General features: G+C 29.2%; 2 protein-coding genes and 1 long non-coding RNA gene across 8 annotated transcripts; 2 read left to right on the forward strand and 1 right to left on the reverse strand.

Moving 5' to 3' along the window:
- The first annotated feature begins 3,081 nt into the window (after nt 1–3,081).
- On the forward strand, nt 3,082–6,605 carry LOC141533590 (uncharacterized). The gene is made up of 5 exons (XM_074252556.1): nt 3,082–3,721; nt 3,946–4,060; nt 4,389–4,505; nt 4,688–5,235; nt 5,311–6,605. The coding sequence occupies exons 2-5, from the start codon at nt 3,950–3,952 to the stop codon at nt 5,801–5,803; spliced, it is 1,269 nt and encodes a 422-aa protein (XP_074108657.1). The 5' UTR covers nt 3,082–3,721; nt 3,946–3,949; the 3' UTR covers nt 5,804–6,605.
- Nucleotides 6,606–6,771: 166 nt separating this feature from the next.
- Nucleotides 6,772–17,472, reverse strand: LOC141533593 (uncharacterized). Its single transcript, XR_012480318.1, has 2 exons — nt 17,128–17,472; nt 6,772–8,450 (listed from the first exon to the last, which is right to left on the reverse strand). It is a non-coding gene; the product is annotated as an uncharacterized LOC141533593 (long non-coding RNA).
- On the forward strand, nt 8,444–27,054 carry LOC141533586 (uncharacterized). 6 transcript variants are annotated; one of them, XM_074252541.1, is made up of 8 exons: nt 8,444–8,708; nt 17,371–17,622; nt 20,611–21,532; nt 21,628–21,778; nt 21,870–25,999; nt 26,075–26,264; nt 26,367–26,725; nt 26,968–27,054. In XM_074252541.1, exons 1-5 carry the CDS (start codon nt 8,694–8,696, stop codon nt 24,808–24,810), a joined length of 4,281 nt encoding a protein of 1,426 aa, XP_074108642.1. In that variant the 5' UTR covers nt 8,444–8,693; the 3' UTR covers nt 24,811–25,999; nt 26,075–26,264; nt 26,367–26,725; nt 26,968–27,054. The 6 variants fall into 6 exon arrangements, with proteins under 6 accessions (XP_074108642.1, XP_074108643.1, XP_074108640.1 ...); XM_074252542.1 differs by having other exon boundaries at nt 21,870–25,994; XM_074252539.1 differs by having other exon boundaries at nt 21,870–25,379; nt 25,873–26,264.
- The last annotated feature ends 8 nt before the right edge of the window (nt 27,055–27,062 follow it).

A 27,062-nucleotide genomic window follows, 5' to 3' on the forward strand; every position in this document is an offset into this window, starting at 1 on the left:
TTTTAATAAAAGAAACATTGGTAAGAAAGTCATGAACTTCGATTGGAATCTTAGAACATGCTTCTTTTGAGGCGAGGGCAACCGAGTGACAAATGCATGATAACGTGAGAAGATTCGGAATTTTCTCAGTCATCAGAATTTTAAAAGAGTTACGTTTTCCAACCATAACTGAAGCATTGTCACAGGCAAGACCGATGATTTGCTCTAACGAAATTCCCAGTTTGGCCAACGAATCGCAAAATTGTCCAAAAATACTTTTTGCCGTACCGTCCGTCGCATCTAAATGAATTAATTCTAATAATTCAATTTTAACTAATAATGTAGTTGGATCCATAGCGGACCATCAACGTCATTCATTTGTCGTTCGTAATGTCAGTCGTCTCGTCTACATGAATAGAAAATTTCGTTTTTTGGACATTTTTAATGATCCGTGACGAATCATTTTTCACTACATTTGAAATAATTCCAGTAGCTTTGGTTTTACCCGCTGTCATCTTTTGGAGAACAGCAGGTTCTTTACCAATCGACTGAAATAATTTCAAAATTTGTGGTGCAGCCGCCAAAGGAATATTGTTTTGAGCGAGCAAGGTCGCAAATTTAATTTCAGCTGCTTTAACTCGTTCATTAAACTCCAGTTCAGCTGAAGACAAAGATGAACTGGAATCAAGTTCAGAGCAAGCTGATGAAGAACTTTCAGAAAGCACGACATTTGGAGAAGCAGGGTTGTACACACGCAAGTTCTCCAAATGTTTCTTGGTTTTGGAATGTCTGTCAATTTCGAAACGACCGCAAGCTAAATTTTCATTACAAATAATACATAAAAACTTTTCTGAATCTGACAAACATTCCTTGACCCATGTTTTCCACTCTGGATTATCATCGTACCATTGGTGTTGAAAGGTTTTTGCCTTTTTGGATTTCTTAGCTGAAAGCTCTGATGAATCCATGACTTGAAATAAATAAAAGAACACCAATAATACGATTTTACGATAAAGAAAACGACACCAGCGATTACACCAGAAATAACACCAACGATGACTTCAACGATAACGCCGACAACAACACCGGAAAAAAACACCGACAATTAAACCAAAAACGAAACCAAAAATATGATGATTTTACTTTATTTTATTTATTTACTTATTTATTTATTTATTAATTTATTTATTTATTTATTTATTTATTTATTCATTTATTTATTTATTATTATTTTATTGTATTTATTAGAGTTATTAATAAAAAACGCCGGGAGAACGGATGAGTTGAAAAAAAAAAAAAAAAAAAAAAAAACACACAATTACAATACTTTCACGGAATAATATCGATATTTTTTTTATTTTATATTTAATATTATTCTCTATTAATAATAGAGAAAAATTGAATTTAATACTTATTAAAATACCTGTAATTATCGCTGGACTGTGTAGCAATTAAATCAAAATAATCCAAAGGCACGTCAAACACATTACACTGCACAAACGTTAATGGCGTTATAACCGCAAACTTAACGCGCCAATATTGACGGATAAACAAAAGTAGCGTCCTTTGTCTTACGACGGAAACGTAAACAACGCGTCTTTAAATACCCGGGCATTTAAACGACAATGGCGTGACTTCGCGCGCGACGACTCAACGCTGTCAAAGGCTTGAGCGCGCGATCGTCAGACGCTTGACCTCGAGGCAATGGCAAGAGCCACTACATTAATTATTTCATTTTAACAAAAATTACAATTTTTAATCAGTTTTATTAGCAATAAATATTATAAATAACAATTGTTATTATTATTGTTGTTCGTAGCAACATAAAAAAAAAATATTTAAAAAGAAAAAAAAAAATTGATTATGCGAGGACTCGATCACAAAAACCCCGCCGCCGTAGGCCAACACTCCGCGCAGCCATTAAACGCCCTACCGATAAAAAGTAAGAACTAATATAAAAACTGCGTTTGGGAATTTCCAGTAACCAAACTTAATAATAACTATTATAAATAACCATTGTTATTATTATTATTATTATTATTATTATTATTATTATTGTTGTTGTTGTTGTTGTTGTTGTTGTTGTTGTTGTTGTTGTTGTTGTTGTTGTTGTTGTTGTTGTTGTTAGTATAGCAACATAAAAAAAATATTTGAGAAAAAAAAATTGATCGAGCGAGGACTCGATCTCAAAAGTTTCGCCGACGTAAGCTGACACTTACGCCGCGCAGCCGTCATACGTTCTGCAGGCAGAATGTAAAAACTAAGATAAAAACTGCGTTTAAGAATTCCCAGTAACCAAAATTATTAGTAATAATTATTACAAATAACCATTGTTATTATTATTCATAAAAATAATAAAAGTTATTATTATTATTATTATTATTATTGGTATAGCAACATAAAAAAAAATTGTTTGAGCGAGGACTCGATCTCAAAAGTTTCGCCGACGTAAGCTTTTACTTACGCCGCGCAGCCATCAGACGCCGTATCGAAGAAAAGTAAGAATTAATATAAAAACTGCGTTTGAGGATTTCCAATTACCATAATTATTATTATTATTATTATTATTATTATTATTATTATTGTTATTATTATTATTGTTATTTAATAATAAATTATTATTTATTATTATTAATAACAGCGTAAAAAATTGATATTGATTTTTATATTAAAAAAAAAAATTAAACCTAAATGTTTTTAACAAAAAAGCATTATTTATTTATTTTAATAAAAATTAAAACATTATTTTTCCCGCTGTATGTTTCGGCTGAAATCGGATTCTTAGAATTTCACACGAACAGAGAGCTACTGTTGTGTGAGTTATTCCTCTGTTTCGTGTGGCAGGAGGTTTATTCCCCTCGATTCGTTCGACTTTCTCGGATTCCTTCGGCTCCGCTCGGTTTTCCGACTCACAGACACGCATCGCTTGCTTGCGTCCGAGGCGCGCGCGCGACGCCAAAGAGGGAATAAAAAAATCGCACGATCTGGCCATACTGGCCCTTAGAGTCAGTAATGCGACGCCTGCGTCAACTTTGTACAATTCACCCTCCACACATATTTATGTATACATACATATAATACAGAGGGTTGAAATTTTGCTCAGTGCGGGCTCTGGGGGCGGCGAGGGCGGGTCAGCCTCCTTTAAAACAATTCTACAAAATCACTAACATACTAAACATATGAAATATATAATATTTATATTTATATTTAATATAAATTAAATAATATATTTATATTTTTTTTACTGAAGAAGAAATAACAGAAAAAAAAAATAAATAAAATAAATAAAGGGAAGGGAGTGTAAGAAGAAAAATATCGGGAAAATTGTTGAGCTTTAAATATTATTTCAGTAAAAAAATATATTTAAATATCTTGTAGTGATATTTTTATACTCATAAAAGTGGTTGCTGTAATTATATAAAGATAGAATTTTAAAAGTGTCGTTTGGATATTGATTTTTAGTTTATTATTTATTTATTTTTTTGATTGATTGATTGTCGGAAGAGAGAGCAGAGAATTGTAGAGAATTTTGAGAAAGATAAGGTTTATTATTAGAATTATTATTATTATTATTATTAATGTGGATGGTAATTAATAGGGGTGAATAATTGTGAATAGAAAGAGGGGAAAATTGTAATAACAGTTTTTTTTTTTTTTTTTTTTGTTTGGGTTACCGGAAGATTTTGTTTTTTTACAAATTTTTCGAGCTTACCCGCAGTAAATCGTCCCCAACTCGTACAAGGTAATTATTATTATTTATATATAATTATATACAATGGACAAAACTCTATTAATTTTACACAATCAGTCAAATCAATTTAAAAATTGTTTCATATAAAATTATATATAGTCCTTAAAATGATTTATTATTTTCTATAAATATATAAAATCATATTTTTGACTAAAAATTTTGACACCTACTTGAAAAATTACTCTCGATAACAAAAAAAAAAAAAAACTTTTCAGAACAATGGATCTCCCCGGACCAGTAGAAAGTGGCCGTAACTTCCGGCTGCTTTCCGAAGAAGAGCTACCTCAGCTTTTAGACTTCCTAAATGGCTACTTACCCGAGTCACTCAAGGTAATTAATGTTAACTAATTTTCAATAATTAAAAAAATGAAAAAAAAATTTATATATATATATATATATATATATATATATTTTTTTTTTTTTTTCGTTGCGGTTTTTTTATCGACGTATCTCATTAAACAAGTGAGAAAAAAAAAAAACAAGGATAGTTTCGTGCAGCGCGATTCAATCTTGACCGTGAACTTTTTGTCCTTAGCATGCAGTAACTTAATAATCATTTATAAAATCACTTACAATAAATTATATCGCGTAATAACAATTAAATAAATTAATTCAATATTCAAATATGATTATTATTATTATTATTATTTTTTTCCAGTTTCACCAAACAGTATTGACGTATATGAAAAACAAGGTATGGGAATTTAACTTTTATGTAGCAAATGATTGGCCGGAGGTGCCAGTGTGCTTGCACTTCCCTGGTATGACTCTGTCGGTAAGTCGATTCAATTTTGTCATGCATACTCGTAATCTGGAGCTTTTATTATAGTAAATACAGGGATTTTTATCACATGTGTGTTTTATACACACATGTGGGTACTTGTCTTACGCAAAATTTCCAAGGGCCTTAAGAATATGCAACTGATTTAAAAAATAAATAAATAAATGTGATTTTAGCCTCACGGTCTCTTATACGAGAGCTTCGGTGTTTATTGTCCAACGGACAAGCTGGAGCATCTGACACTTTTACGCGAGGAGGACATACTGATTGATTGGTCTCGGCCATTATACATAAACTTTATTCATTGTGATATTGCTGACGAATTGTTTCGTTTGTACAACGACGTCGGTACAATCGACCGCGTGCTCGGTGACGTCTGGGCGTACCATAACTTCGAGGAGGATGACGGCGGTGACGGGAACCACTCACTGGTAGCCGCACAAGAAGACTCTTTGGAGCCGCAGCCGGGTGAGGGCGAGGGAGACGATGTACAGGTGCTGCCTCTTAACGCTGAGCACGCGGAGGGGATACACGAATTATATCCGGCCAATGACATGGAGTGCCATGAACTCTTTCTCAGGCTCATCAGAATCCTTCCAGCAGGTGGCGTTTTTGTTAATAATATTCTCGCGGCTTGGATGATACAGTCATACTATGGCGCAATGTTCTCTATGCAGACTAAACCGGAGTTTAGAAGAAAGGGTTATGGTACACGATTAGCTAGGTATATATTTTTATTTTCAATTTCAATTTCAATTAATATTATTAATATTATAATAACCTAAAAAAAATTTTTCAGGTTCTTGACAAAAGTAGTATCCGAACGAGGTTACATTCCGTTTGTAGTAATACGTCCTGAGAATGAAGCAAGTCAGAGTTTATACAAAAAATTAGGCTTCCATAAACTTTACCAGACCGTCAGAGCGACGATGATTCCTTACAGTTGGGAGGAGGAAGAGGAGGAGGAAAACAAGCTCGAGCAAGTACAAAAAGATACCGATTGTGAAAAGTTTGAGAACATAGTGCGTAAGCTCAGGCTCGAGGAGCGCGTTTTAGATGCCCTGGTGACTGAGAATGACGAGCAGACTGTTGTACCAACCGCTGGACAAACAGATGATGATGACAATGATCCGACGATACTCGAGACCTCTGACTCTCCCAAAGGAGAGGATGACGACGAGATTCTCGACGGAGAAAATGGATATGGAAAGTGTTATGATCAAGTTCTTGAACCGATTGAGGAAAATTTCGATCAAGAAGATGTCGAAAAAGTTGATTGTGATAGTGGTTAATTTTTTTTATTCTTTTATCTAATTTTCTCCTTAAAAAAATGCCCTGATAGCCAGCGCTTTCTCAGTAAGTGTTGACTCCCAGCAGTTACGGTTAAGTTATACATCAAGTTGGCGGTAATTCTTCACTCAACAACAGTTGTAAGTAAATTGACAGAAATCTACGGCCGCAACTTGAATACAAGTTAACAATCAAACTTGTAGTTAAATTTCCTTTCAACTTTACTACAATTTGAAGGAAATACGTGTACACCAAGTTTTGACGTCTATTTGCAGAGTAAGTTATAGGGTACTCATAGGTAATCGCTCGCTTTGCCAACTCTTTCCGTCAAGTTTGCTTCAAATTGCGGACGTAGATTGACAGTAAGTTATAGGTAAGGTGGCTATCAGGGTGCTTGATGATTTTTTTTATTTGACACCGATACCGAGATCCGAAATACCGATTGTCATTTTGTCGACGGTCGGTGATAATAAATTATCAATGATATTAAATAAAAATTAAAAAAAAAAAAAAAATTTCTTGCTGAGCTTACGTTAAAGTTTTAAATAAAAATTTATTACCGATCTCGGAATCGATACTGATCTCAAAAAAAAAAAAAAAACTTCCTCTTATCACTAACGACAATCTGCTTCGCCGATAGTCGGCAGCCGGTATCGATCTGCTTTTTCGACACTAAAACATTGCTTGTCCGTCTACCAACGCACTATGTTTTAAAAATTTTGTTAATATTAATTAATTAATCTAATATAATCTAATTAGTTAATCAAATATTTTTATAAAAAATATAATAATATGTAAAAACTATTTAAGAATTTTTGGGGATTTGATAATTTTATCCACAGAATATGTAGGAGAATTTTTTTATATATATAGATGTTTTAAGTATATCAACAAATAGGATTAATTAAGGTTTTTTTTTAGCTTAATAAGTTTTATATTCTTTTTCAATTTACACAAATGTACAAAAAAATTCTTTTTTTTTTTTTTTTTTTTTTTTTTATGTTTTTAAATAATTGCCTTTATTATTGTGGTAGTCTCTAAAGTTTAATTTATTTTAATACCCACATCGCTATATTCACTTTAAACACCTAACTTGCAAAAAACCGCGAATTAGATCTGATGGGACAAATATTCTCGCAATTAAGGTATGTGGGTATTTATTTTTTTTGTCTTTAAGTCTATAATTTAATCTGAGAAAAAGAAAAAACCATTTTTTTAAGGCATATCGTGTTTCTAGACAAAAAAAAAAAACTTGAAAGTAATTAGAGTAAAAATTATTTGATTTTTTTTTGTCAAAATGCCCAAATTTATTAATTACATTTTGTTTAAATTAATTGACCCGGGGGCCAGCTGTGATACATTTATCCAATCTACTTAACATTCTTATTGAAAAAAAAAAGAAAAAAAAATAATAAAATAGAAAATTTTTTAATTAATAAAATATTTTTAAAAAATTATTCCCAGGGACGCGTCAATTAGAGCAATTAAAATTCCAATAAAAAATATTTCAATTAAAAAAATAAATTGAAGCTTCCAAGGCTATTATTATTATTATTATTATTATTATTATTATTATTATTATTATTATTATAGAAAAAAAAATTTGAATTAGGGCCTAAAGTATACATAAAATGATTTTTATTGTAATAAATAATTTAAATCACTCTCTTTGAATTTTTTCACTTCGCCAAATGCTTGATTTTTATTTTGTTTTAATTAAATTAATTAATTATAATGACTAATGATTAATGATAATAATTATTATTATAATTATAGTAACAATAATGATAATTATATTGAAGATATTAATATAAGGATGATGGTTATTATTGTTATTGTATAATTGTATAATTAAAATGTAAAAAGAATTGTCAACAATGAATTTTTCGGTTGGAAATAATTAAATAGGGGGTAATTTATTGTAATTTATTAATTTAATTAAAATAAATATCAATATATTTTGTCGATTTTATTTACCTTGTTATTCATATTAAATAGAATATTGAAAAAAAAAAAAAAAAAATATTATATCATTATGTGTCAAAATTTATTTTTTAACCATATTTGTTAACAATTTTTAATAACAATTTTTGTCCATCTTCGGAAAAAACCGTTGATATCTACGTACACAAAATTAATTGTACACACTACCGACAATAGATTAACACAAATTATTTTTCTCGGCTTCTCTCTCTTATCTATCTAATCTCGCTCCGAATATCTAACAAAACGAACAAGTATTATCATTGTCTATAAAAAATTCCATACTAATTCACCGTGTCTGTGCCTGTGCCTGTGTGAGCTTTATCATGCATTTGGACCACCTAGTGGCGCCTCCTGGTGATGATATATAAAATCAGCCATCCGAGCGGCCGAATGCAGTCGTGAAGGCTCGTAGAGTTGAGAGTCGACTCGGGAAGCGGCTGGCGGTAGTCGTCGGAATCGGACTACCGCACTATTCACTAGTTGTTGAGTTTCGCAGTCAGTATTTGTAGTATTACCGTCAGTATCTCGGCAGCTTCGGCCCGGTCCGCTCTTCGACGCTGTAATCTTTTTTGTTTCTATTTATTATATTCATTCCAGTTCTTCTGTCTCTTTCTTCAGTTAAGTTTTTTTTTTCTCCCCTCCTGGATTCTCTCCCACCTACGGCTAAGTGACGTCAGATAATTAAAGTAAATATTATTAAAATAATAATTATCTTCATTTGATATTTAATATTAAATATTAAATATTAAATAGCTGGACATTTTAGTGAGTGTTGTGCGCGTTGATTATAATTATTTTTTTGTTTTTAATAATAATTATTATCAGTGGTGAAATAAAAAATAATTAATTATTTATTTAACAACTAATGTTTGTGGAAAATATTTTTTGTGATTTTATTTACTAGTCATGGATAAAATAGAGGTGAGTTTTATTATTATTATCATTTGGCGAGAATTTATTTTTAAAAATGTTAACAAATATGGCGTGAAAATATATTTTTTTTTTAATTAATAATTAATTTTAAATATTTTAAAAATTCCAGGTGTCGAAAATAATTTTTTTTTAACATTATCATTATTATTATTAAATAAATTATTGAAATTTTTAATTTTGAGCGAAGCAATTAAATTTTTTTTATAATTATTCAATGACAATTTAATTTTTTACTATTATAAAAATTGTTATTGTAAAAAAAATAATTTTTCTTTATTAAAAAAACTTTTTATTATTAAATTAATGATATTTAGATTGAATTTGGAAGTCTTTGTCTTACAGTTAACGATAGAGTGGATATAAGAGAGGGAGAAATGTGAAAAAGTGGGGAAAGCGGGAAGAACAAGAGCGAGTTTAAAAGCGTATAAGTGCGTGCGCATAAGAAAAACAGAGAAGCACCGAGTAGTGACTAGAGCGGCGGAGGAGGAGGAGGGACGAGCCAGGAATTTTTGGTGTAATTTATAATTGAATTTATATACATATATATGTAGTTAAATTGAATGGCGCGGGAGGGGGTACCTAATTGATCATTAATTTTGTTAATAAGTTATTTTCTTTCTACTTGATAATAATAACGAAGTTATTTTAAAAATAATTGAAAATTGAATTTGATTTTTTTTCGTTTTAAATTATGATAATATTAATAATATTTCTGGAGATTAATTTTTTTTTAATAAATTTAAAATTCTAAAAAATATTCAATAATTTTGCTTGTAATGTTTTTTTTTTTTTTTTTTTTTGTAAATGAGACCAATTATGATGATGATAATAATAAAGTAATTAGTTGCTAATGATCTAAAAAATGATTATTTATGATTTTTGGGTGAGATAAAATTTGAGAACGTGGCTTATTATATAACTAAAGAGTCTTTAAAGATTAGAGAAAAAGAGAGTTTAAGTTGTAATTTACTGTATTTTAATTTTTAAAATGACGAAGTATTTGTTTTTTTAGAATTGTTATTGCACTGTTATTTTAAATGAGTTAAATTTAAGGATTTAAAGTCAAAATAAAATCAAAAATTCATTTTTGTTAAAAAAAAAATAATAATAATAAAATTTTTCAAAATAAATAAATAAATTAACTAATAAAAATAAATATTAAACTCTCACAAACTTGTAATTGCACTCGGCGTAGACCCACGGAGTCATACTCATAATAACGATAATAATAATATACTTACACGTCTCCTTGATATATATACACTGACAATGAGAGAGAGAGAGAGAGAGAGAGAGAGAGAGAGAGAGAGAGAGAGAGAGAGAGAGTCTCGGGAGATCAAACACGAGTATAAAAGAGTTTTACTTATTTATTTTTTTTTTTATCTTACTTTTATAAATTATTCTATTATTATTTTACTAATAATCAATTTTTTTTTAATTGATATTGACATTAATCATAATAATAAATAAATAATTAAAAGATTAAAAATGGAAAAAAAAAAAAAGTTGATTATTCTTATAGCAAATGTTACTTTTTTTTTTTTTTTTTTCCATGTCAACCCTCACCCCTCGTTACTTTATTCTTCCTGGTCGCAGCATCCCTCCACCTTGTTCCTCCTGCGCTTCCCCGCTGGCATCGGCCGTATAATTTAAAAATATATATTTTTCTTTTACATTTTGTTGGTAATGGGAAAATTATTTTACGGTTACTTTTATCAAATTTTATTCTAACAATATTAATTTTCTTATTTTCATCATTGAATTTTCATTTAACTTACTCAATTATTTAACAATTTATTAAAGTTAACTTAATTGATTAGAATAGTAAATAATTAAAAAATTGTCGTTGAAAAAAATTTATTTTTTAAGGACAAGCAGTAATGAAATTAGATAAGTGGGTAGTGTTTTAGATATAAAATTTTCTTCAATTCAATATTTTTAAAGTTACGGCGACTTTAAGCTAAAAAGTTTGAACTTTTGAGAACAATTTGTTCCCAATTGTTGAAAGCGTGATAACTTGGGAAGAACAACATTAAATAGTTTGATTATATTTTAATAAGATTTGTTTAATATTACCTGAATTAAAGTAAAGTAATGGAGAATTGAATTTTCGAGCAATCAATAATCATTTATCATCGATAATATCAAAAATAAAATATAACATTAGTGAGTGAATCAATATAATTAAAGCGTAATTACAATTAATGTTTTCACATTCACTTTACCAGTTTATATATGTGTCTATATTTTATATATATATATATATATATATATATATATATATATATATATACATAAATTTATGTATGAGCAAGCAAAAGAGAATGAATAAATTTAGTACGTGTATATTTACTCTCATATATGTCCGTGTGTGTGAACAAACACATGTGCGCGAGCGTATAAACGAGTTTTAACGTGCACGAGTCAAGTTAAATATCTCTGTTGCAATATTTTTATTTATTTTAGTGTTTAAACTTATTTATTTATTTATTCCAATCATTTTAACAATTTTATTTTGTAATCTAATAATAAAGAAATTTTTAATATTTTTTATATACTATATAATAGAATTATACACTAGTCACAAAAATTAAGGGATATAAAAAAAATTCCAAATTTTTTGGTGATTTTCAGCGAGCTGTAACTCCGAGGAAAATGATCGCACAGAAAAAAAAAAAAAAAACAAATTGTAGCTCAAGTGTCTAGTTTTTAGATATGATCATGAAAATTTTTGTCATCGTCAGGTCTGGAGAAATCCTAAGAAAACTACTGAAAAAAATTTTTCGAAATTTTTTTCGTCTTAAAAAGGTCTACGGGCTTCAAAAAAATTTTTCGATTGTTTCGTTTAAAAGCACTTTTAGTAAATTTAATACCCTTTAATTTGACGTAATCAAAAGCCTGTACGATAATTTGCCGCGGAGTTATCGTCAATCAAAGCAAAAAAGTTTTTTGATTTGGAAATCAATAACTCTGGAAATAATGACCGTATAGGAAATTGAAGGAGGGTTTTGAAAACTACACAATAATCTCTATAAGAAAACGTAAACCGCTTTTGAAGAAAAATTTTTTTGAATTGAAAACTCGGACTGAAAAGACAAAAATTCGCATAATTAAGGATATTTGGATAACTTGGTATAACGTTGGATAAAATGGATTAACGAAGGATATCGTTGGTAATTTTTAACTTCAAAGTGTCCCCTAAAATCCCTAAGAAATTCAAAGCGCTGCGATTTTTGTTCATAGTGCCCAGAAGCTTCAAATTCTGTGTTTTCGCAAAAATCATCATTATGAGCAATTTTGTGATTTTTATTCATTTTCCATTGAAAAAATTTTTTTCAAAATTCTTTATTTTTCGATCAAAGAGATTGATTTTTCAAGAAATTTGAAAAAAAAAAATTTCAATTTTTTCGAAAAATTTTTTCGAAATTTTCTCAATTTTTTCGACTGTTTTACCGCCGGCATTTTACACGCGTGTGTGTGTGTGTGTGAGAAGCGTAAATCCGACCGAGCAACCTCCACGTGGTACGCTTTGGGTAACGCTAATGCCGGCGGTAAAACAACAGTCGAAAAAATTGAGAAAATTTCGAAAAAATTTTCGAAAAAAATTGAAATTTTTTTTTTTCAAATTTCTTGAAAATCAATCTCTTTGATCGAAAAATAAAGAATTTTGAAAAAAATTTTTTCAATGGAAAAATGAATAAAAATCACAAAATTGCTCATAATGGTGATTTTTGCGAAAACACAGAATTTGAAGCTTCTGGGCACTATGAACAAAAAATCGCAGCGCTTTGAATTTCTTAGGGATTTTAGGGACACTTTGAAGTTAAAAATTACCAACGATATCCTTCGTTCATCCATTTTATCCAAAGTTATATCAAGTTATCCAAATATCCTTAATTATGCGAATTTTTGTCTTTTTTCAGTCCGAGTTTTCAATTCAAAAAAATTTTTCTTCAAAAGCGGTTTACGTTTTCTTATAGAGAATATTGTGTAGTTTTCAAAACCCTCCTTCGATTTCCTATACGGTCATTATTTCAGAGTTATTGATTTCCAAAGTCAAAAAAACTTTTTTGTTGATTGACGATAACTCCGCGGCAAATTATCGTACAGGCTTTTGATTACGTCAAATTAAAGGGTATTAAATTTACTAAAAGTGCTTTTAAACGAAACAATCGAAAAAATTTTTTTGAAGCCCGTAGACCTTTTTTAAGACGAAAAAAAATTTCGAAAAATTTTTTTTCAGTAGTTTTCTTAGGATTTCTCCAGACCTGACGATGACAAAAAATTTTCATGATCATATCTAAAAACTAGACACTTGGAGCTACAATTTGCTTTTTTTTTTTTTTTCTGTGCGATCATTTTCCTCGGAGTTACAGCTCGCTGAAAATCACCAAAAAATTTGGAATTTTTTTTATATCCCTTAATTTTTGTGACTAGTGTAGTTGGCAAATTTTTTCGAGTACAATTTTGGATCTAAAGAAAATTTTCCAATTATTTGAATAATCGGTATAATTATTATTAATAGCAAATTAAAAATCTATAGTGTTTTACATTCCAATGTTATTACACGGTTATCACCACGAACTGGCAGTTTTTAATAATTTAAATTTTATAAAAACAAACATACGTGTATTATCTTATCAGTATAATTTTTAATGACATTTTTATTATTAATAATTTGATAGGTTTAAAAAAATTTTTAATAATAATAATAATAAACAAAATATTCTGGAATATTATTAGCATATTTATAAAAATACTAATCCGGTAAAAATTAACCTCGTTAATCGGGTGAGATAATAACAACAAAAAACTAACAAATCACTTAAAAAAAAAAGACATGAACGTCATTTATATTTTTTTGTTTCTCTCGTTTGATATATCGCCCTCTCACTCGTTCCTCCTTCCTTCGTCTTAGCCCTCTCGCGTTGCTTTTATTCTTATTAATTTTATAACTTATCGAATTTACTCTCTCACTTCCCTCTTCCCCTTCCCTGCCCCCTCTTTTTTCCTTAGTATCCCTACTCTTTTGCTCTCTTACAAACTTAGACACTATAGTTATTATTCCTCTTTCCCTCCTTTATTTCACATATTTCGTTATATATATATATATATATATATATAAATATTTTTTTTTTTAGTTCCAAAGTTATATCAAGATTATTATTATTATAATTAATTTATAAATTTATTTTATTATTATTATTATTATTATTATTATTATTATTATTATTATTATTATTATTATTATATTAAAATTATGACAAAACAAAGGATTTAAAAAAATATAATCTAGGATAGAAAAATAAAATAATATTTTAGTTATATAATTAAATCGATAAAATAGACAGTTTAAAGTATAAAGATAGCTTAAATTAAATGAATTAAAAAAAAAAAAAAATAATAAAATAAAATAAAACATTCCTAAAGCGAGACAGAGACAGAAAAAAAAAGAAAAAAAACGAGAGAAAGAGACAGAGAGCAAATTATTGACAAGATACGTGTGCTAAAGTGAGTTGACCGTGTATCGAGAGAAAACAAGAACGGTTTAACCGAGAGGGAAAATGAACAAAAATAATATTTAATAAAAAATAATAGTAATAATAGCAATAAAAATGATAATGATGATAGCAATAATAATAATAATAAAATAAATATTTTAAGATAGAAAAGTCGATAAGAATGAGCACCACGGTCATAACTATTTCCAATGTTTTAAGAGAGTACAGTCCATATTGAAAATTGTTTCTTATTTATTGTTATTAACATTCATTTATCTTTTAAATATTCACAGTTAACTGTAATAATAATTTTTTTAATTTTATTGTTATTATTAGTATTTTACAAATTAAAATTTTTTTTAATTCCAACTCCATTTTTTAAAAATTTCAATTTCAATTGAAATAATAATTTTATAAATTTCTAATACTTTGTAAATTAAACTTTTCGTATCGAAATAATCAGTTAAAAAAAAATTTTTGAGTATTTGATTAAATAGAACAAAAAAAAAAATAATAATAATTTTTTGATTAAATATTAACATTAGATTTTTTGTTAATTAAAAAAAAAAATAAAATAAAATGAAATGATTAAAATTGTCAGCAGTTGGACAAAAATTTTTGTCTGGGATTGTACAACGTATAAATTAGAATTTTTTTTGTATTTGTATGTGTAAGTATATTTCATGCTAAAAATACGATTAAAAATTATTTTTTTGCAGAATACATTTTTTCGTGAATTACATTTTTATTATTATTAATATTAATAAAGATAAATTAAATAATAAAATTTTTACTAATTTTAATTAATAATAAAATGACTAAAATAATCTATATTTATTATCATTATCATCTATTAATCAATTATAATAATTACTCTTGTTATTATCACTGCACGTATCGATTGATATTATTATTATTATTATTATTATTGCCGCTGCTGGTGTACGTAATTTAAAATGATGTATGTTGGAAATTATATATGCTTTTAATTTATTATTCAATCATCATATTTTTTTTTTATTTCATAATTTTAATAGTAATTTCAATAATAATAATAATAATTTCAGTCTCAAAAATGTATAATAACAATTATATTTTTTTTTTTGTTTTTTATAATGACGTACAATCCATGTAATTTTATTTAACTCTATACATTTGTATCTATGATTATAAATATATATATATATATATATATATATATATATATATATATATATATATATATATATATATATATATATATATATATATATATATATTTAATTATATACAACTATTTAAAATTGTAATTATAATTTATAATGGACAATTATTTGACATTGTATAAAAATCTATATCAAAATTACATAAGCCTATTCAGTTTTGTATAAACGAAATATAATTTAATTTACCGTATAAAATTATCTGTTGTCTAGACCGATTTTGCTCTCTCTCTTCTCCCTTCTTCAGATCACAATTTTGTACAGTAATTTGTACCATTGTTTGTAAAAATAATAGAGACTGCGACTCGTGCGTGTTATCACACTCTTTGCTCGTACGCTCAATTCCAGTCTTGTATAAAATTCTAAATTTCTCCCCACTAGCTCCAGAATTTTCACTTTATTATCATTGATTTTTCAAAATGATAATAATTTTTTTTTTTTTTAATTTATTGTTAATTTTTTTTTTTTAATAATAAAATTGATAATAATAAGAGTAATAATAATTTATAAACGAACGAAAATTCCATTGAATTTCAAATAGATGATAAATAAAGGAATAAAGAGGCAAAGTATAAGCGCGGTTATATAGACGCGCGGTGGGTGAGCGTAAGGGGGCGGTTTTAAAAGCAATGTAGACCCGGGTGTCAGGAGGCAAGGGGTACTACCTCCACCACTATATATATATATATATATATATATATATATATATATATATATATATATATATATATATATATATATATATATATATATATATATATATATATATATATTTATGTCTGTATGTATGTATAAGTACACTAATATACAACATTGCAGTCGACAGGACCGTGAGAGAGAAAGAGAGAGAGAGAGAGAGAGAGAGAGAGAGAGAGAGAGAGAGAGAGAGAGAGAGAGAGGAGAGAGAGAGAGAGAGAGGTTACTTGAGAGCGCAGATAGAGACAGAGAAGGAGTTAGTAGAGGGCAAACTCGATACGAACGTAGAGATCGTGTACAGTCTGTGATAAAAACGAGGTCAAATATAAATTCAATATTATTATTAGCTTAATTAATTATACTTTTTTTTTCTTTTTTTTTTTTTACTTTTTTTATTATTATTAAATTTCTTATTTAATATAATTTAATATTTTGTAATTTTATTTCAATTTTTATTTTTTGGAGATAAAATTTTTTTTTTTTGATGATGCTTTTATGTTAAAATTTTGCGATATGTTTAGTTTTATATTTAAAAAAATTTTTTAATATTTTGAATACCCTTTCCACTCTCAAAATCAATGTACAAGATTGATATGAAATTTCTTTTATCATCATTCTAACAAATCCTCCTCCCTCCTCCTCCCTCCTCCCTCGTCCCTTCTCCCTTCTCCTCTATTACCCTCACTGTAAATCACAACCGATTCCCAAAATAATAAAAGTAATCAATAGACAAAACTTGTTTATTCTAACATTCAATTAAATTACTGCGCAATCCATAATACACGTCGTTAACAATTACTCACTCTTTAAAAATATAACTTTATATTAATTCATTATAATTTTTTATAAAATCAATAATTTAAATATCCATATGATCATTTTCCATGATAGCGGAATAATTAATAGCACTTAATGAATGATTCATCAGATAAATTTTTAATATTATTAATCATACAAGTAAGGGAAATGATTTCATTAATTAGAATAATTATTCACTTATCAACTCACCATGACGTTGAAAATAACAAGCCCTTTAAAATGATTACCCACATGACTTTTTCGACAAATGTGCTCATGTGTGTAAATGTGTGTCAGAATGGCACACATGTCGATCTCGGAAGTTTGTAGGTATAAGTGTGGCTAGGTATGTTTGGGCTTATTTAAACGGGCATAAAAATTCAAAGTTCAATAAAGATGTTCAAAAAAATGGACCGATCATTGATTTAATGAGTGTTTTATTTTTTGATTCAGCTGCTGGGAAGCGCGTGCTTCAGCCATGGCCCGTACACGTTCTACAAAGCGGTTAAGATAAACAATAACCGTGTTCTGAAGCTCGGTAATTTTTTTCTTACTAAATTATGGACAGATGCAGACTTGGTCAGTATCGGAGAACTGCAATTGTTGTGGGTGGATAGCCGGGGCTCTAATCAACCGTTGGCGTCATTGAGATTGTATTTTTTGCCGGAGAACACTCCTGATGGACGACGGGATATTCATGGCGAGGTTTGTATATTTTTTTAAAAATATCATTAAATATCAGCTTTATCGATTAATATAAAAAATATTACCTATCAGTGACATTATAAATTATCATAAAAATGAATAAATTCTAAAAATATTAATGATATAAAATAACTTTTGATAAAAATTAATTTAAAAAAAAAAAAAAAAAAAACGCTTATACGTTTATAATTTTTTAATAAAATAAATTGCTTTCAGTGTATATAGTATATAAAGTTTAAATCACGAAGATAGAAATAGTTTCGAGAGGGGTTAAAAATAATAAAAATAAAATAACAACCCACCGAGCTTGCGAGCGAGTTAGAGGGATAAGAGGGATAAGAGGGGAATATTTGGCACAGTAGTGGGGAATTTCATCCACTATACACTTATACTCCCCTACATATTAAATAAGAGAGGGGGAATTTTGGTAGTAGTAGGGAGGCTAATGGGGGTTACTATGGATACACATCTTTAGTTGTTACTTATGTTTGTATACATTCGTATATATATATATATATATATATATATATATATATATATATATATATATATATATATCAGTTGAGTTTATAGTTCGCGCATGTTTCCAATACCACTTGTGATATAATTTCCCCTCCTTCAGCCCTTTCAATAGCATACCTACATTTTGATTCACCTACACGCTCACTCTCCTTTTCCCCTCGTAAGGTCTATTCCTCCTAGTTTGGATGGTTGAGTAAACGACAAGAATACCCAACACATTAATTTTATTACTATCTTACGTTTATCTTTACTTTAATATCAGTCAATTTAATTTTAGTTTTTAACTCACTGTTTTACCTACTGACAATAAAATAACGATAATTATTTTTTAATTCAATCAAATTTATTATATTTTTTATTATATCACAATATTTTCAATATTTACCGATTTTACTGATATTTTTTTTATATTTAATTACACATTATGATATTCTTCAAAATTAATGATATTTTTTATATTCAAACATATTTCTCATATATTTTATCATTTTTAAATATTTTAAAAAAATTATTTAAAAATAATAATAATTATAAAATTTTTTTTCCTCCAAAAAAAGTAAATTAAAATAATAAATAATAATTAATATGAGAACCGCTGATATAGACGCGTTGATATCTCGTATAGTTCCCGTCCTTGGCACTCGTGTACTCAAGTGGTAAAATCATTGTCCATTTAAACATTTATATCCTTGCTTTTATTTTGACAATATATTTACTTTCCTTTCTTAAAACCGACCGTTTCACAATAATATTAATCAAAATAATAATCAAAATGATAATCACCATCGCACACACAAAAAAAGTAAAATAATTAAATAATTAAACAAAAAATAACGCTACAATTTCATGCATTTTTTTTTTTTTTAAACATTTTAATTTAGAAATAAGTCAATTATAATTATCATTTATTAATCTAATATTATTATTATTGATGACAAATTAATAATATTTTGTACAATTTTATGATTTTTTTTTTTTTGTGAAGAACATTATTATTATTATTATTATTATTTTTTTTTTTTTTTTTTTTTTAAACTGACATTTAATATAACGTATGAAACACTTAGATATCTAAAAATAACTTGTGAATAATATTTCAGTCACGTATACATTTAAATTTATCTTTGTACACTATCAGATTATATATATATATATATATATATATATATATATATATATATATATATATATATATATATATATATATATATATATATATATATATATATATATATATATATCAATTTTCATTCTCATAGAAATGAAAATTTAATTTAATATTGTTCAAAACAAATTTTTTTTTTAATTGAACAAAATAAATTTTTTTTATAACAATTAATTAACAAAAATTTTTTTGTAATTTAAAAAATTGAAAAAACATTTTTGATTATTTTCTAAAATCTTTTAAAAAATCATTTTTTATCAAAACAAAAAAAAATGTGATAAAAATTCTGTTCTTTGCTGGAACCGAACCCAAGAAAGATAATTTGATAAATTAAATCATATGCCGCTACGCTAACCTGAATTTTGTACTAGTCAAGCCAATTGGAAATTTTTTTTTTTTATTTTGTCAAGCAAAGTTTTTTCAGAACAAATTTAATTATTTATGATTAAAAACAAAAAAAAATACAATTACATGCATGAAAATAAATAATATAATTTTATATAAAATTATAATAAAAAAAAAAAAAAATTCAATTGAGCGTCACTGCAAAGAGCAGGTTGACTTTCCCCGCTAGAAACTACCCCTCAATATCCACCACTCTTGCAATCCTATCCCCTTCTCCTAAAAATATCCTCACCACCGTAACTCTCTGCTCCCACTCCAGTGGACGTGCCGAGATAATAATAACAATAATATGTATACTACAATTACGACTACATACAACATACTATTACACATAAAAAAGAGCACAGTATAGTTGGCAATCTTCCTTCTTTCTCTCTTTCTCTCTCGCACTTATAGATATTGTTATCATTATTATTATTATTATTATTATTATTATTATTATTATTATTATTATTATTATTATTATTATTATTATTATTATCGGTGTCTCGCTCCTGCTTAACTCGGAAATTCTCTGTATTCAAAACCAATCGATACTGTTTGATTAATTAACTTGTATTTAATATGATAACTTTACAGACAAAATATTTTATTTATTATTTTAACAATTAACAAAAAAATTTTTTTTTTTCTCAATAATAGTTTATTTCAAAATAAATAAATTTATTGTTTATTATTATGGAGATTTGTTTCAAGTATCTATCTTTTTTTTTTTTTTTTTTTTAAATTAGATTTTTTTATTTTTAAATTTGTTTTCGGATATTCAACGATATTACCCAGACTTTATTTAATCAATGATGATATTAAAATAAATTAAAATATATTTTGGCTATTGTACAATATTATTGATATTTTTTTAATTTCAATATACTAATCGTAGTCAAATTATCTTCTAGGATGAAGTGCTGACAATTTCAGAAAAAGTAGTCGTCCACGTGCATGATCTGGTAACTTGGTTATCCCCTAACTTAGAATGGACCTGGGGAAGAGAAGTAATTCTGCCACCGCCGTCAACCCTCTCACCAAAGTCACCACCGTCAACCTTACCGACTGTCAATGAGTCTCCCGTTAAATCTGAGACTCAGTGCTCGGACACCGACGAAGGAGAACTCGATAAAAAAGAGCTGCTGCCGCAAGTACTTACTGACCCAGGAATCGATTTCACGGACATTGACAAGAGCGAGCTTTTGGATAGTGACAGCAAACCTCCTGATTCTCCAGGAGTAGGTGAGCAGAACACCAGAGTAGTGGTGCTGTCCTACCCTAGGTACTGCCGGTACCGAGCACTGCTGAGGAGACTCGAAGGTTCCGAGCCATCTTGGCTGTCGACTTCCCTGGCAGCCGCCCTGGGGGGTTTTACGGCTCTACCAGGTACCAGGGTCCTCTTTTGCAGGGATACTTTTGACTATCCGGATCTGGAGACCCACGAGTTACTCTGCAACCACCTTGCGCCAAAGTTGAAAGGCCGCCCGAGGAGAAAACGGAAAAAACGGAGCACCTCTCCCGGAGAGTCTTCCAATGAGTCTGAAGCTTCTGTCGCTTCTACCTCGCGGTCCACTTCCTCGTCGCTCTCGAACTTTCCGCCTAAGTCTACAACACCGCCATCTACTAATTTACTGACGAACGGTAATTTGTCGGCTCTACCGATAGTCCAGTCTGCTTCGTCGATCATGTTGATCTCTTCCAGGGGCGAAATGATTCGCAGGAGCGAGAGAAAAATTACTGGAGATGAAAAAAGGTTTATGGTTGATGTTCAGAGCTTTATGAGCCTCAGAGGGACGCCTGTATTAAAGATGCCATTACTTGGTTACCGACAGAGTAAGTATTTTTTTTTTTTTTTAATAACAACAACAACAACAACAACAACAACATGTGTATATACATTTATATTAATTCAATTGTTTTTCTTCCAGTTGACTTGTATTTGTTTTATAAACAAGTTCAGAAACTAGGAGGTTATGATACTGTGACGTCTAATCGGCTCTGGAAGTCAATTTATGATGAAATTGGAGGTAATACTGGGTCGACTAGTGCTGCTACTATTACACGACGGCATTACGAAAGGTATAATCAAATAAAATTCTATAATATTTAAAATATTGAATTTTTTTTGTTTCATTTTAGATGATGAATAAAATTAAATAAAATTTTTTAGGTTACTCCTGCCTTACGAGCGCCACCAACGTGGGGAAGAGACAAAAGTTCGCCCAGTAAGCCGGCGGAGTAAGTCAATCTCTGATTTACCAAGTGATTCGCCGGATTCTCCTAAGTCACCTGCAGAAAGCTGTCTCAACACAAACAATATTAACCTTAACCATAGTAATAATAACGATAGTAATAGCAATAATAATAATATTAATAATATTAATAATATTAATAATAATAATAATAATAATAATAATAATAATAATAATAATAATAATAGTATCGTGAGCATTCCCGATAAACCAAAGACTGAACAAAAACCCTCGTCATTGCGGAGTGTGCGCGTGAAACCGGAACGGTTAAAATCCTTATCGATATCGTCATCATCGTCAACGTCTTCATCGCCCTCACCTTCGCCCTCATCCATTTCTGTTAATAATATTATAATTAATACTAATCATATTAATAATAATAGTTCACCGTCTGATTTACTGGCAAGTCCGCTGTTGACTTCAGCGCCATCTTCTGTTTCTTCACAACAACAATCTTCATCATCGATCGATAATATATCGATTAATTCACCTACTAATTTTGATGGTATTTCAACGCCATCTGATAGTCGAACAACAACAACAACAACAACAACAACAACAACAACAACAACAACAACAACAACAACAACAACAACAACAATGGATTGTAATAAAAAGTTTGATAACTCGAAAAGTAATGCTATTTTATTGCCACAAAATAAAGAAAACATTCCAATGTATGCTGTTGGAATAAATCAAATTTTAGAACAAGATAATTTTAACCAACAAGACAGATATCAAATCCAACAAAAAAATTTGGAAGATCAGCAAAATTTTGTTCAACTAAAACAAGAACGAGATCAAACACAAAGTTGTGAACAAGAATTACAAAATCAACAAGATTTAGAAAATCTACACCAACAACAACAACAACAACAACAACAACAACAACAACAACAAGGCTTACAATCGGAACATCACAAACAACTAAACGATGACTTAAAGCAACTAAATGATGACTTACAAGAACAAGAACAGCAAAATATTAATGCGCAACATACTTCGCCACAAACACAACAACGAATTTTAGAGAAAAGACAAGAACAGCCTAACTTGTACGGTCAAGAAAATATACAACAACAACAACACCAACATCAAAGTTTGGAGAAAAGACAACAAGAATTTCAACAACAAAAAAATATGAAGCAAGAACAGCAACAAAATTTGCTACAACAAGAACAAAATTCAGAAAAACGACAACGGCAACAAGAGTTTTCGCAAAATTATGATCTCCAAATACAAAAACGAAGTATAGAACATCAACAAAATTTGAAAACATTACAAAGACAGCAACAACTCCAACAAAGTTTCGTTCCTGAACAACAACAACAAATTTTTCGGAAAAACTTTGATCAGCAAAGACCCCAACAAATACCAAGAGTTCCATCACCAGAAGTAATCGACTTAGAATCTGAGCCCGAAACCCCGCCTCCAACAACACCAACAATAACAACAACAGCAATCACATCAACAACAACAACAACAACAACAACAACAACAACAACTACAACAACAAGTACAACTACAACAACTACAACTACAATAAACTCCAGGGAGAAAATAATAATCCCAACTTTTAAGAAACGAAAGCTCGAAATTCTTCGAGAAGGGGGTTTGGAAGTAACTGCAGTGGACCTAGCTGACCGACCTAGTGTGATTCAAGCTCACCCGAACTCTCCATTACCTAACAGCGCACTTCCGTCTCCCAAGGATCAACACGAACTGAAGCAAAAACTAATATCAGTAACAGTGACCCCTGACATTTCCCACATACTAACTGCCGATAAAATGAACAACAACTGCAATGCTAAGAAGTACATTGCGCCAGTTCCTCCAAAGGTTATCCAGTCCCACTCGATCTTTTCCGGAAACGAACGAGTGATCTACGGGAACCCCAAAGACATTTTATCAAGCTCAAAGTACGCCGCTAGTTCTCCAGATGTTCTCGATCTGACAAAAGCCGCTCAAAGTTTCTCGCGTCCGAATCTCGAGATCGTCCGAGTTCCGGTTGTTCCTCGTCCTACGTTATTTAAAAATTCCAGTTCTAACCTGGCCGATAATTTCGACAAGCACCCTGTCGATAAGTTAACGAACAAAATATTACCAATGTTAGACTCGAGGACAATCGCGTCAAACAACTTGGAGATAACTTTAGTGAACCCCAAGGGCAACAAAATATCCTCCAGCTACCAGACTCCAGTTCGACAAAATGGCGCCGTTGTGACAAAGGTTAAAAGTTCCTCCAAGTATCCGGAGAGTCCGTACTCCAGGAAAAACCACATTGTCAATGTTCCGAACCTCAACAATCTACACTATGGCGGGTCAAACAGCGCCACAGTTCAGCAAGTTCCAAGAGTTGACAAGATGCCCGACAGCAGAAGGATCTGCGAGAGCGACTTGGGGAAGTACAATTTTAAGATGGCGTACCAGCAGTCCAAGGAGAGGGAGAGATACGACAGACGACACAGTGTTCCCAATTTATCGAGTGGTTTTATACCGACCCCTCAGTTTTATCCACCAGCGCCACCTGGTGTCGTTCAGAATAAGTTTATGCCTGGGCCCATGATCGACCCGATATATTATTCTGCAATTTATAACGGGTTATTCACTCCCGGTCAAGTTTCCTCTTCTATTAGGCCACCTGGTCACAGTACTGTCGCGTCATCTGTTTCAGGAGGTGGTTCAGGAAACCAGAGCTACCTCCCCCCATTGGAATTTAATGATTATTATAAAAATTTACTGGCCCAACAGCAGCAACAGCAACAGCAACAGCAACAGCAACAGCATCAGCATCAGCATCAGCATCAGCATCAGAGGTTGCTAATGATGACTCAACATCAAGCTCCAACTTCTAAGTAGGTGGTGATAATGGCAAGTTTGAATTTTTTATAGTGCAATTTAAGACTGGTTATAAAAATTTTCTTTTAGATGTAATTAATTAATTTTAAGGAGTTATTAGAGATAAATGACTTTGAAAAGTATGGTTATTTTTTAGCGGAAAATGTACATACAATTTTTTTGTGATACGTCAGGTTTTTAGATTTTATTTTAGGAAAGAGAAAAAATGTTTTGTTTTTTTTTTTTCCTTTTTTTTTTTTTTTCCTTTTTGGTATCGTAATTTTATGTTTTATATAGAATAAGATACGTGCCATAAGATATGTTAATTAATTAAGTGGTAATTAGGGTTAAGATTTACTGTAATTAATTATGGTGTTATTATTAAAAGATAAATTAATTGTTTAAAATGATAAATAAATTCATTGAAAAAAAATTTTGAGTTTGTATTTGACGCGGTAGTGACTTTTGGACTTTTAGCGCCACCTAGTAGATTTACCAGCGAAATTCGTTATTATCGACTTTGAAAACGTTATATGAACACGCAGATTATCGACGCCAACAATGGACAGTTGGAAAATTAGAGAATTAAAGTGAGTTTGTCATTTATTTTTATAATATATATATATAAATTAAAAATTGTCAGATGTCTGTGTTGCCTTTAGTTGTACATACAATGATTTTTATAATTTTAAAATTATACTTGAACTAATTATACTTGAAATAGTATGAATATTAAAAAATTATTTGGCTAAAAAACAATTTACTTTTGATTTCATGATGAAAATGTATATTATTAATAAATAAAAATTGATGCTTAAATCAAACATTATAAAATTTTAATTAAATTTTATAGCAAATAAATAAAAAAAAAAAAATTCTATACACAAAAACTTAAAAAAAATTTTTAAATTATTTGTTTGTCAAATAAAATAAAGATAAAATAAAAATGGCGATAGTTCGGAGCTTCTAACTAAATTAAATTGACAATTTTGACAATTCTCACAAAATATATTATTATGTATATATACTAAATAAAAAAAACTGACTCACGTATTATATCCCAGTTATTTTTCCCGGCACTAGATGGCGCTTAAATCTCCGGCCGTAGCGTCTCTTTCTGGAGGTTGGCGTCTCTCTCGGAGGCAGGTATTGGCGCTGCAAACGTGATCCGTTGGCGAGTACAACCTCTAATCTCCGATTCTGTTGTAATGTATAATTAATATAATAATCTAATAAACTATTCTCACCATTTAAAATCTTGAATTATAAAAATATTAACTTTAAGGATTACCACCTAAGTGCCCGGTCGTTTATAATTATTAATATCAATAGCAATATTAATATTGACACCAAACATCCAAGTGAAACTTGTACTGTAGATCCCGAGTGTCGTCCGTTGCGATTCCGTGGAGCCTGAAAAAAATAACAATTATTATATATTGCTAGCATCGCTGCTTATGTATATTTTCTTTACAGTAAGTATTTATTTTTATTTATTTATTTTTTTATAAAATAATTATTAAGATTTTAAAAAAAAAATCACTTTTGTTTTAAAAAGAAAATATTTTTTTTTTCAGCGTATCAAGATTAAGCACGGGTGTGTGAGTTACAGTGTTGGTTAATATGCCGGGATAGTGCGACATAAATCCAAACTTGGACGTTTATTTTTTTTTTTTTTTTTAATAATTATTAATTAAAAAATTATTTATTTATTTATTTGTTTATTAATTTTCGGTCCAGGAAAATTAAAAACCGAAATTTTAATAAATTTATGGTGGACTACAATATATATTTAAGTGAATATTGTTTGGTGACTTGTCTGACTGTGAAGTAACAGTCGAGTAATTGTTGTGAGGTTTTAGACTCGCGGTTCTTATTTGCTGTTTTACGTGCTGTGCTTTTTGTGAGACTCGACCACTCATTTAGACATTGAGAGGTAAGAATTCAGTTGTGAGGTTAGATTCAGATAAAGGTGGGTGGGAGGTTTTATTGTCGTCGTGCCGGTGCACGTCGGCAAGTTATTGAGTTATTTTTAAAATTTTAAGGTTATTTTTTATCGTTTAAAATTAATTACAAATACTAAAAGATTTTGTTGCGAAAAAATTTATTAGATTTTTAAAAATTAAACTTTGATTTTTTCAACTCGATAAATTGATAAAATTAATTTAATCATTTCAGAAATTCTCAAGGATTATAATTGTAAATATCAACAATAATAAAAATTCAATTTTTATTATTAAAAAAAAAAAAAAAAAAAAAAAAAAATAGTGACA

This window comes from Cotesia typhae, unplaced genomic scaffold, assembly GCF_013202065.1.
Source record: "Cotesia typhae breed Kobodo isofemale line unplaced genomic scaffold, CoteBio_Ctyphae scaffold_121, whole genome shotgun sequence".
Classification (NCBI taxonomy): Eukaryota; Metazoa; Arthropoda; class Insecta; order Hymenoptera; family Braconidae; genus Cotesia; species Cotesia typhae.